The 12886-nt window shown below is 30.6% G+C and overlaps 1 protein-coding gene across 7 annotated transcripts in view; it reads left to right on the forward strand.

Annotated features, from left to right (window-relative positions):
- Positions 1 to 1284: 1284 nt before the first annotated feature.
- Positions 1285 to 12886, forward strand: part of LOC140439894 (muscle LIM protein 1-like) — a 61397-nt gene continuing 49795 nt past the window's right edge. For 5 of the 7 annotated variants that reach the window (XR_011950746.1, XM_072530063.1, XM_072530064.1 and 2 more), the window contains exons 1-3: positions 1285 to 1445; positions 5930 to 6066; positions 7142 to 7298. Coding sequence is in view for 5 of the 7 variants with exons in the window: in XM_072530063.1 (XP_072386164.1) it covers positions 5952 to 6066; positions 7142 to 7298 (272 nt within the window). In the remaining 2 variants the exon portion in view is untranslated. Of the gene's footprint in view, positions 1446 to 5929; positions 6067 to 7141; positions 7299 to 11804; positions 12038 to 12886 lie in introns of those variants that run through there. The other 2 variants (XM_072530068.1, XM_072530065.1) reach the window with 2 other exon arrangements.

The raw sequence follows: 12886 nt of genomic DNA on the forward strand, positions 1-12886 counted from the left end.
TAGAAGTACAGATACACGACCTAGATGCAAGGTGGAGAACATCAAGAGTGGAATGCAACGATCATATAAGCCGAATGACAACAAATAAAGTAGTAAAGACAGCAAGAGACAGTTCCCCAATAGGAAGACGATCAGTAGAAAGACCACGAAAACGATGGAACGACCACTTACTGGAGGCACATTGAAAAACAGACAGTCATGTCTATATAAAAAGAAGAAGAAGAAGAAGAAATTCTTGAATAAAGCTCATGTTGATTGAGACTGCCTGAATGACAATTGTGCAAGCCAAAGGAAAAAAAATGTCTTATATTCTCTGATAATAGGGCATGAGGTATATTCTCAGACTCACGACAGTGGCCCAAAAATTAACAAAACAAATGTACTGGCTGATTATTCAGTAGAATAAAAGTCAAAGAAGAAGAAGAATAAATTTATTATATGTTTAAGGTTTGTTAACCAAAAACAATTTCGTTTTTTTTTTAATATTGTTTGTTAAATAGACTTCAATTTCAAAGCCAGATTTAAAATGTCAAATAAAGATTTTATTTTATAGAATGTTGCTTATTTTTAACAGGATATTTAATAAAAAGCATTAAACAAGTGTGGTCAAAAATAAGTAAGTGAACAGTTGAAAGTGTCTTAAAAATATGCATAAAAGATTTAAATAAACAATGGTACCTAATAATCTTATTCGATAAACATTATAAAGTCATATGCAAGGGGAGGTTATGCTCAGGTTAGACGAGAAAAATGCAAAGGCTGGAGGAAGAAGAAAGTATAAAAACACAAATATAGTTTTATAAAATTAATACTATGAAAAAACATATATTTTGCAAATTTCTTGACGGATATTAAAAGGCAAACTTAAGAATAAACGGTTTTATAGAAAAATTTAAATAAATATCTGTCATTTCAATTTTACTACACTTTAGTACTATTTTACTACAATTTATCAAAATTGATAAATATAGATAATAATGTAACCTTGAAGTAAAAAGATAAAACATAATATAATATGAATTTGTTATACGGAAATAGTTAGATCATTATTCATTAATGATAAAACATTGTAAAAATAAAGAGTTATCTACCAAGATGTTTTGGTTTTACGTTTGTTGTGAATATTGTGGAAATATCTTAGACGATAATGCCGCCCTTAGTACAACCCACGAAACCGACAAGTAGATATCAAATTTCTGAAAAAGGTACGAATTCTAACGAATATGTATATCTACTTCATCGTTAAACTTGCATCTCCACAAAAATAGAACAGTAAAAAGCTTATTCAGAGGTATTGGTGTGTCACAGCCCCTCCTTTTATGGGGGCCGTGTGCAAATCAGTTTATAGACTAAGTCTCTCCAACAGCCGGCAGCAGACACTCCGAATAGTGGTTGTAGTGAGGACACTAAGCCCTTATCCACCACACTTACTCGATTCCGAAAAGGTACACCAATTACCAACCTAATTTTCTTTTTTAAATAACGCGAGTGCTTTTACCAACGTTACGAAAATTACAGTGCTGATTGTGCTTTTAGTGTTTACCTGCATGAGCTGCTGCCATATTTGGTATCTGATAATATGAGAGTAGCGCTGGCGCCGCGCCAGGAAAATTATTTTTAACATCACCATCTGTGTTTGTGTAATATTATGCCTTTGGCTGGTGGCCAAGTGACCTACTAGAAGCTGCTTAGTAACCCAAGACTGTGCATAATTTGTGATTAAAAAATCCGCTTTTTTAGTGTGCATTTGTGACCATAGTTTTTTCGCTAGGAAGGCAAATGTTTTTCAATCATAAAAATGTTTTCTTTCTAAACTGTTGCATTTTTAACCAATTTGTTTACATAAAAATCTATTTTTAAAAACAATAGTTAAATCACAAAATAACTTTTATTAATCAAATATAAATTAATGGAGAAATATAATATAATTTCTACAAACATTGTTTATATTTTGATTATTTATTACTTTTTTCAAGCTTTTTGAAATCTTTAGTCACAACAAATACTAAAACAAAATAAAACTGCTTTTACAACTAACAACAACTGTCCATATTTTTAACTCCATTAAATAATTTATCATAACCGTTTTTTTAATTGTAAAAACGTATTGTAATTAATAACTGCATATATGCATAATACGAGTATGATAAATAACAAATCCACATACCTCGAATGCATTAATTATTTTTCGTAAATTTAAATTGTTTAGTTATCTTTTTTTTTAATGTTTTGCGTAAAATAATATCAATCTTTAGATTAATAGATGTTTGCTTTAACTTATTCGATATAAAGTTACGATACTTTTTAAATTTTTTTCTGATTTTAAAATAAATTCAAACTTTAATTTAAAAATAAAATACAGATTTCGTTAAAAAGTTTTTTAACATTTTTTCTCGTTCAGGAAACCTTGACCACAAAAATTCACCACCTTGATTTTTTAGTTTGAACTTTTGCAATTCTTACATATCGTTAATTTAATTTTTCTTACTCCTTACACTTGATTATTCCAACATTCGTTTCAACCTGGTGATAAAACATAAAGTTCTGACGAAGTTTTTTGGCTTCGAGTATCTCTTCTTTCTCCATTTTTCATTTATTATAACACAAAATGGTTTTCCTCTGAATTTAGGTATGTGTTCTGTATCGCTTTTGTTTTAATATTTCATAGATTTCATGATTTATAATTTTCTTTTACATATTTCTTTAGTGTTTATCGTTTTACACTAGTCTGGTATGTGGCTTATAAAATATCTCCAGTTTTTCATACAAAAAAATATATTTTTTTAATATTTCCGTACGTTCATGGACTTGCCTGACTAATTGCAAAAGGCACTAGCTTTTTTGGTCGTAATTTTTTATTCATATTTAATGAATTCAACGTTGAACGTTCTTATCCAATCTTAACTTATGGCAGTTTTATTGGAATCTGCATGACCTCCATAGCATTGCTCTACTGCAATCATCTCCTGTTGTTTGTCCATTGCTGTAATACTGATTCTAGATATTTAAAATTATTACTCTTTACAACGATCTTCTTCTTTTTTTCTTTATATAAGCAATTTTGCTTATTCTAAGACAGGTCATTGCCTTTGTGCAAGATTACAATTCCATTTCTTGCGCGCTCGGCCACCACTTCTTCTACCTTGCTATTTTATTAACTTATGTGTCCGCCATTTTGTTACTGATGTGATTGTTTCATTCTTTTTTCGGCCGAGCGTCCACTCGTTTATACCCTGTATAATCCATTTTGTTATGATCTCGTCACTCATTATTCAGTGTCTCAGCGTATTTCCTGTAATTCTTCTGAGTATTCTCATTTCTGCTGTTTCCATCAAATCTTCTTTTTGATGGGCACCTCATTATTTGTCTTATACTAGCTTTACAGATTCTTTGTTCCCTCTCAATGTTAGTGTATTGAATACGCCATGTAGTGTTATTAAAGAATCTTGCTAATCTATTCTAATCTATTTGCTCTTTGTACTTGATCTCTTACTTCTTTTCCAAAGTCTTTATAGCTGGACAATGTAATCTCAAGGTACTTTATTTTCATTACTGGTACAACACTAACTCTATCGATTTCTAGTTTACGTATTATTGGTTTTTTACTGATTACTATTGTTCCAGTTTGCTGAGTTGAAGTCAACATGTTAAACTAAAGTGAACTAGTCTTTGAAGCCTATCCTTATTTTGGGCTATTAATATTGTATCGTCTGCGTAAAAAAAATTTTAATTTCTTCGTGACGCTTTATCCACTTATTTAAGTATTCACAATCATGTGATTACCAAAGATATCATCTTATTTGTAAAAGTAACTAAGAACTCACTACCTGCCAAGGACCCGAGGTACCCAACCATACGCTTTCTCAAGATCGATGGATACCAAATGATTTTCTTCATTTCCATGTTTTTCAATAGCTGCGTTGATATGCCTTATATAAACCCAAATTTATTTTCGGGTATTTGGCTTTCCGCACGATACGTCTATCCATTATTCTCTCCCATATTTTCATCGCGTGACTAAATAGCTTTATGGTCGTCTAATTAGTGCTTTGGTAAACATCTACTTCATTTTTGGGCAAAGGAACTAACATAGTATTTCTTCATTGATCTGGAATTTTTCGTAGCTCCTTAATCCTATTAAATAAACCTGAAGTCAACTTCTTTCTGTCTTTTGTATTGTTGTTCATACTTCTCCAATATAATTTGTTCCAACTAGTTCAGCTTTCTTTATTGTTTGTAGTCACTTTTTAAGAAACCTCTTGTTATTTTGTTGGCCATTGCTTTTACTTCATTATCAATATATAGTTTTTTCTACTCTTCTGCTTTAGCTTTTTCTACAGCTACTTTCTTTTGGCCCCTTATATTTTGTAGATTTTTATCATACCTCTATGTTAGTTTTATCTTCTTTTTTATTTTTTGTTATACTTCGTTTGACCACGACTAAGTATTTTTACTTTAATTTTTTTTTCTGATGTTATCATATTCTATGCATCAATAAATAGTTGTTTTGTGCTCTTTTTTGCGCCCAAAATAAAACAAATTTTTTAAAACATTGCTGTGCTTTATTCTGTATTGAGTAAATTATCTTTGTATTCAATTCCCAACATTCTGGTCATATAACCTCTGGTTTGTTTGGTCACAGTTTAGGTTAAGTTAGGTTTAATATGAGTGGGCGCTTTACCAACCTTCCACTAGACATTAGCGGCATATTGTGGCTCATCCCTGATAAAAAAGTCCTTTCACCAGGGATAAACAGCCTTTTTAACAAAGTCTGTTATGCTCTTTGAGGCAAGTAACTTGTTGAGAGACCTACGATAATTCGCAGATCATTTCTATTTATATCTAGTAGATATTTGGATCTCTTCTACGAAGGTTCATGTATAAAAATCATCGAATGTTTGAGATTCAGATATGACGTTTATTCATTCCAGTGGTTACGATTCATCCATAATGATTCTTTTGACTGTGCTTCTTGCTGTGTCGAGGTAATGATATGGGCCTATAAATATCTCTCCTTAACAAGTAGGTCCACTTTTTCACTCCCTTCAGTACCAGTATATCCAGGCACCTAGAACAAACTTACTTTCTTACTTTTTCAGATCCGAATCGGATTATAAAAGATAGTTTTAATCCAACTGGAAGTCAATTCGAGTCTATTTCAATAAATTTAATGTCAAATGGCTATCTTTCTAATTTTTATAGATCTTTCCCTGAAGTTCCTCTATATTAGTTTCTGCAGGTACATTTTTGTAGCATAAATTTTTGCTTACAAAGTAGTAAAGTGATTATCTAGGTTTGTATTAGGTATAGCCTTGGTTTTCCTTTGTGTACTTCATCTCCATTGATTTTGGAGCCATCAGCATACCAGCATTGATCTTCCACTAAGAAGTTTCGTTTTATATGACTCCCATTCATCCCTTCATAAAAACAAGATACTAAACGGCTTTTCGAAATTAAATTTAGGTTGAATTGCATCTGGTACCATTTACAACTCTGGATGATTTTTTTTGGTTAAGATTTAAAATAATTGATATTTTGCAATAGACAATTTGTTCTATAGTAGGTATAAACGCCTAGTTATTCTTAATAGTTTTTAAAATAAGGTTCTCGCCCAACCAAGCGTGGTAAAAATCGTTTTTTGTTTAGCTAGTAGTCTACTAATTAACTTTTAATGTTCCCTTAATCATAAAAACCTTTAATATTTTAATTTAATATTTTCTTTAAAATGTAAACAATTATAAATCATATAGTTTAATACAGTTTTCGAACATCTACTTTAATTAATAGTCACGTTTATTTAGAGCAAAGAAAATACTGTTATAATACGTGCTAGGACTCCTAGAAAATGTTAAACAGTTTTTTGGTGAAAAACTAATATATTTGATACCTTACAAGTAGTTGTATTCATTTTTATGTTTTATTGCTTCAGAACGACCATCAACTAAATCAAAATGCCTTTCAAACCAGCAGACAACCCAAAATGCCCAAAATGCGGCAAATCCGTATACGCCGCTGAAGAAAAAGTAGCTGGAGGTTACAAATACCACAAATCCTGCTTCAAATGCGGTAAATATAAATATTTAATTACGTATAAATGGGTAAAACTATGATATTTTATTACTTTCTTCTTAAACATTTATAATGTCGAAAAATATAACTTCTGAATATATCAGTATTTTGACTTTTGTTCTTTTTTTCGAAGTCTATCTAACTTTTTTTATTTCTTAGACCATATTGTATTCTTCATCAACACTATTTATTATCATGTTCTCTATTGACTTGATATTAAAATGTTTAAAAGTTATTTTAAAAGTTTTTCAAAACTAGATCTGATATGAACGATGTCCGAAGAATTACTTAGTATCAAAGAAAGAAGACAATAATTTAGAAGATCTAATAGTTTGGTGTCTAGTTTCGTAGATATATATTTTATCTTCTCTTCTGAATAATGTTCTTTAATTGGTCAACTTTGACCAATTGATTAACTCACAGAATTGAAAGTAAAATATCAACATAAAGAACTATATTTCAAAATAAAAATAAATCCTTACGTAGTCATTTTGTGCAGTAATAATATTAATCTGTTGTTGAAGTACAGACTACCAAGTTTTCAAAAACAGAAAATAAACAAATACGAATATACACTTCAGAAGAGTTTAAATTAAAAGAGCGGTACGACAGGGATGTGTATTGTTGCCACTACTGTTCAACGCAGACTGTGAAGAATTTATTGAAAGAGCTCTCAAGGAAAAATTGAGGTTAATAGAATACCAATTAATAACATTAAATATGAGGACGATATTGTCATGATAGCGGACAACCTTCTTGACCTCCAGAGGCTAATGAACAAAATAGTTTAGTATGGAGAGAACTATTGACTACCAACAAACATCAGGAAAACTTAATTTTTTAGGTTTTCAAAAACCCAAAATAATGATGAAAACCTTGATACTGAGTAATACTTTAAAACAAATAGATACCTACGACTATCTTGGCACAATAATTAATCGCACTCACGATTCCTAAAAACAAATCAAAGTTCGAATAGAAAAAGCACGAACAAACTTACAATAATTATAATATTTATATTAAATACTTGCCACCTTTATTAATTATACTGTTAATATGCTTATTTGCATAGGTATGTGCAATAAAATGCTCGACTCCACCAACGTAACTGAACACGAAGCTGAATTGTACTGCAAAAATTGCCATGGACGTAAATACGGACCCAAAGGCTACGGATTCGGTGGTGGAGCTGGGTGCTTAAGTATGGACGATGGAGCCCAATTTAAGGGGTAAGTACCGCTAAGTTCTGCCCTTTATCTTTTCATATACACCAACACAAATACCATTCGCCCAAGAAGTATACACGTCAAAGAAGTTTTAGTCACGAAGACTGCGAATTGAAGATCAAACTTAAACTGATTTGTATAAAAAAAAAACTTCTTTGATGGACGATACTTCTGAAACAACCATATCTGGAGGCAAAAATCAAAAACAATTCCCATTTTTTCTAATAGTTGCTTATAAATTTAAGTCACATTGCCGTAGACGAAATTGCATAGTAGTTATTTAAAAATATGTATCTAACTGCTTCCCGCCAGCTTTAGACCTCAAAATACTATACAAACACACATTAGCTATGTTATTTATAGTTATTTGAGATCTATAAGACCGGTGGATACTGTAGTTTAAAAAATACTAGGTGCTGGGGAAAGAAACTATTTCGTTTATATATTTTCTTCTGGTGGACTGAGGGCTTTCCTTATCTCTCGTATTCCTTAGTGTTTAAATGTGCTTGTGCTACAAGAATTATTAGTCATATATATCAGAAATATTAGACGAACTCTATCGTAGCCTTGAGAAATAGTTAAACATATATTTTTTTTAATTATTAAAATTTTATTTAGCTGTGTCTCAGTAAAACTTTTTAAACTAAGATACATCGCTTTTATTCAAAAATAGAAACTAAAATTATATTATTTATCTAAAAGTTAGTAAATTTCATCTTTAAACGAACGACGCATTCTGCATCGACGAAAAGACGAAATATAAAAATAACAATAAATTGCAAGACCTGCACATGTTAATGTTTAAATCTAGTTCTTTTTCGGACAGTAGCTTTCGGAAATATAATATACTTTCTATGACACATTGTTTTCGAGTTGTGTTGGCAGTAATTTCAAAATATTGTATTCTGTCGTTGATAATGATTGCAAGAAAAAAATAATTCCATACCACAGTCTACAAACCCCGAAATCAATGTACCATTAATAAATACTAGCCGTGAAAGCCTAGTCTGTTTAACTATATGCTTTCATCGAATTTATAAATATTAATTAAAATTTTTTGTGGCATGATAGAGTCCGTTTAAAGCACTATTTACTTTTCTGATAATATACTGGAACAAAAATATTAAGTAAAGTCAAAAAATAACTGCAGTTTAAGAATGTTATGCAAAATTTATTTGATTACTTTTGGAAAATTGAAAAAAATATTTCACTGACATGACTTTAGAGTATGTATGGAACATTAGTGATTTAAGATTGTTGTAAAAATATTGCTTTTAAGAATTTTAGAAATTTACTTGCAAACATAGCTAGATATACAGATAGGCAAACATAGATAAAGGTAACCACAATCTTGTTTTGGCAGATAAGTAACTTAAATCAGTATCAGTATTAAACAAGTAATGTAAATATTATACCTAGGAATTACACTGTCTAGCTATGGAGACCTGGACAAAGAAGTGAGAGATCCACTAGAAAAAGCAAATAGACTGGCAGGATGCCTCAATAAAACTATATGGCGAAACAGACACATTAACACTGAGATGAAGTCAAGAATTTATAAAGCCAGTGTAAGATCAATAATGATATATACCTCAGAAACAAGACCTAACACAGCAACAACGCAAAGGCTACTGGAAACTGCAGATATAAGAGTACTGAGAAGAATTACAGAAAATACACTATGAGATCGAAAGAGAAGTGAAGACATTAGAAGAAAATGTAACGTACAGTGTATAAATGAATGGACACAAAATAGAAAAAAAAATGGAATAACCACGAAAGCAGAATGGAGGTGACCTGTGTCGTCCAAATAGCAAGAGATATTCACCAATCGGCAGAAGAAGTATCGGGTGATCGCGCAAAAGATTGAGTGACAACCTTATATAGAGGTATTAATCCTCCAATGAACAAGAAATATAATATATATATATATATATATATATATATATATATATATATATATATATATATATATATATATATATATAAAGAAAAAGAAGAAGAAGAAGAAACTCAAACTAAAGAAAATAAAAACAGCCTCCAAAACACCTAGAATTAATCTAAGAAGGCTAAAAGAAGCTGATTTCTGCCAATAGATCAAAGAACAAATACACAAGAAAGTCCAGTAAGTAGAAAGACAAGGACAACTTAACCCTACAGAAAAATGGGGAGAGTTAGAGAAGATCCTAAGGAACATCATACAATGACAACTGAAGGACGATACGTCTCCTAAAAGCGAACAATGGATCACAAAAAATAAAGTCATTGATGTCGAAAAAGAGAAAAGGCGAGAACAAAACGAACAACAATATAAAAACCTAAATAAAACAATCAAACAAAAAATCAAAGAAGCCAAGGAATTGTGGCTATCAGAAAAATATGCAAAAATAGAAAAATTAGCAGAACAATATGACATCTTTATACAGAAAAATTGGAAACATATTATACAAAAACCAGAAAATAATAGAAAATAAAGCAAAAGGAAATTGGAAACATATTGTACAAAAACCAGAAAATAACAATTAAAAGTGCAGAGAAAATAAATAGATAGGAAGAACATATAAAGAAGCTATTTGAAGACGACGAATGAATGGAGACAATAGAACCAAGAGGTAGACATGGATCTACAATTACCAAAGTGGAAATTAAAAAAAGCACTAAAACGTATAAAAAATGGATGAAGCCATCGGACATGATGAAATAGCTACAGAAATCTTAACTATTTTAGAGACTATTAACAGAGAACCACATTGATAAACTATCACACACAACAATGAAATTTATTATACCTGGGAAAATCCGAAAGAATGGCTAATATCTGAATTCATCCCAATATGCAAAAACCCAATTTAATGAAGTGTGAAGAATATAGAACGATCAGCTTGAAGCATGTTTTAAAGGTCTTGCGAGGAATACATGAACGTGACTACAAAACACTAAACGATAGGACAACAGGAATCTAAGTGCGATTTAGAAAAGGCTTAGGCACTAGAAAGACACTATTTACTATACAAATGCTCATAGAATAGTTTCGAGATATCAACTGTGACGTATTCATATCTCTAATTGACTTTGAGAAAGCCTTCGACAAAATACAACACAGAAGGCTGGAAAACATATTACAGAACAGAGAAATATATGATCAGGATATGAGAATCATTACAAATTTATACCTATATAAGAAAACCATAATACGAGTAGACCAACAAAAATCTAAAGAGATACCTAAAAGAAACGGTTTACGACAAGGATGTGTACTATCCCCCTACTTTCAAGTATGTGTTCAGAAAGTGCCCAAATACAAGTACATTGGATGTTAGCTAAATGAACAATGAGACCGCAGCCTGGAAATAAAACGACGCATAGCCAAAAGCGCTTTTAATAAGACAAAAGCAGTATTATGCAATGGATAACTGGGAATATAAATTAGAACTAGGGTATTGAGATGGTACGTATTTTCTACCCTTTTATATGGAGTCTAGAGTGAAGCTTGGATAATTACGGACACAATTAAAATATACTTGCCAGCTTTGAGATGTGGTGTCATCGAAGAATGTGGAAAATATCATGGTTGTACAAGGGAAAATGGAAGGAAAAAGAGCACCAGGTAAACGACGCACATCTTGGTTGCAAAATTTAAAGCACTGGAGTGGAAAAACAACAATAGAACTCTCAGAGCTGCTGCAGATACAGTAAAATATGCCGTGATGATCGCAAATATTCTTTAAACTATGAGGCAAATGAAGAACAAGAAGATAAAGTTATTTTAAGGTATCATTCCGGGCGAATCACACATCTCTTTATTATCATATTTGTTTTGTCAAACTAGTTTTTCTGATAAACCTAAGTTTTCCACTTAAACCCTCATTTTTCTTTTTAATAGACAAGTAAACAAATTATTTATTTGGAAATAAAAAACCATTAAATAAGGCACTTGTTACCATAATATCAACATCCTCATTAACTAAAGGTGCAAAAAGCAAAGAGGTCCTAAATTATGAGAGAATAAATTGCAATATCTGAAGGAAGCATTTCAGCATACCTGCAAGTATAAATAAATTTGAAATTGAGAGCCAAAAATCTTCAATTGATACTATCTCAGAGAAGCAAGAATAAAAATAAAATAGAGAGAACCAAGCATTGGGAATTATGTAACAAGGTCTAACAATTCATCTACATATTTGTATTGACCGAAAGTTACCGTTACGAGTATGTGATTCAGAAATAACGATACATTCCAACTTCAGTAATGTTCTCGATTAATATTTTTTCTATATTTTTGACTTTACTTTATAAAAACAATATAACTATAAGATCCTCTGATTTTATAAAACTAAATAAAAAAATTGTTTTGTATACTGTTTTTGTTAAGTTACGTTATTTTTTGCTATTTGGCTGAAGAGTAAAATTCAGAGAATTTTATAGTTTGCTTATGATGAAAGCCTGTGCTAATACAGCCCCAAGAAGACTTGGACTTGATTTTTATTTGTCTCTTTTTTGCCTCCCTAGACAACAATAATTTTAAGAAGGAATCAATGCGAAGATGGCGGCCAAAACCACACCAACTGTCAGCGGTCGTCAATTCTACCCTTTTCCATCCCCCACTATATACACTAATGTAATATTTTTAGATCTTAAATTACAGACTTAGTTTTAATTTATAAATTTTCGTATGACACGTTATAAATAATAATTCGGTTATTTTGTAATAATTGAATTAAAATAAATCTTATTTAAGACCAGTTTTATGTTTCAAATAACAATATTCAAAGAACAGAATGCTCTAAGAGAACTTAATCTATGTTTATCTTTGCGATCAAAGTGACACACTAACACTACACATTCTTCTTTATTAAAACAGTCTATTTTTTAAAGTTTAGAACAATTCTAGACAAATGAAGACTATATAGACAAAAATTATGGTAATAAATTGATTTACATTAACTGTAGAAATCCAATTTCCATAATATATGGGTACTTACTGAAGATTCATGATTTTTCTTCAGATATTCCGTAAAATTCGACTACTTCATTGCATGTTGGTAGATACCGAATTTTCTGTAAGTTTGTCCTTATTTGTAGCCCTTTCCTTATGTTGTGATGTATAAAGAGAATAATTTCTAAAAGTCCTTTGTAGGGATGATAGGCACTATTTTACTACCATATTTACTGTTTTTAAAGCATTGTTAATTTTCATTTAATTACTTTCTTTCCCAACTATTAATATTCGTATATTTGGGATTTAAAGTTTTATGACAAAACTTTATAAATACAATTCAACTTAAACCCAGACAACCATTTAGTGTGCTAAACCTTACACTTTCTATATTTTCTTAACTTCATGATTAACTGATAAAAACCTAAAAACTGAGAACCTTTTTAACCATTGTTTTAGAAGATATTGTTTACAAGACTTTTATAAAATCACTTCCCACAATATTACTTCCCGCAATACTCTGTTATGTAATATTGATATTAAGAAACTTTTTCGTTTAATTCCATCTTGGAAAGTTGACAAATGCTCTATCGGCTTTTGAAACGGCATTAAATAATAATTTGAGTTATACGCAAATTCTAAGTGTTAGTCTCCT

This window comes from Diabrotica undecimpunctata, chromosome 4 (genome assembly GCF_040954645.1).
Source record: "Diabrotica undecimpunctata isolate CICGRU chromosome 4, icDiaUnde3, whole genome shotgun sequence".
In the NCBI taxonomy this organism is placed as follows: domain Eukaryota; kingdom Metazoa; phylum Arthropoda; class Insecta; order Coleoptera; family Chrysomelidae; genus Diabrotica; species Diabrotica undecimpunctata.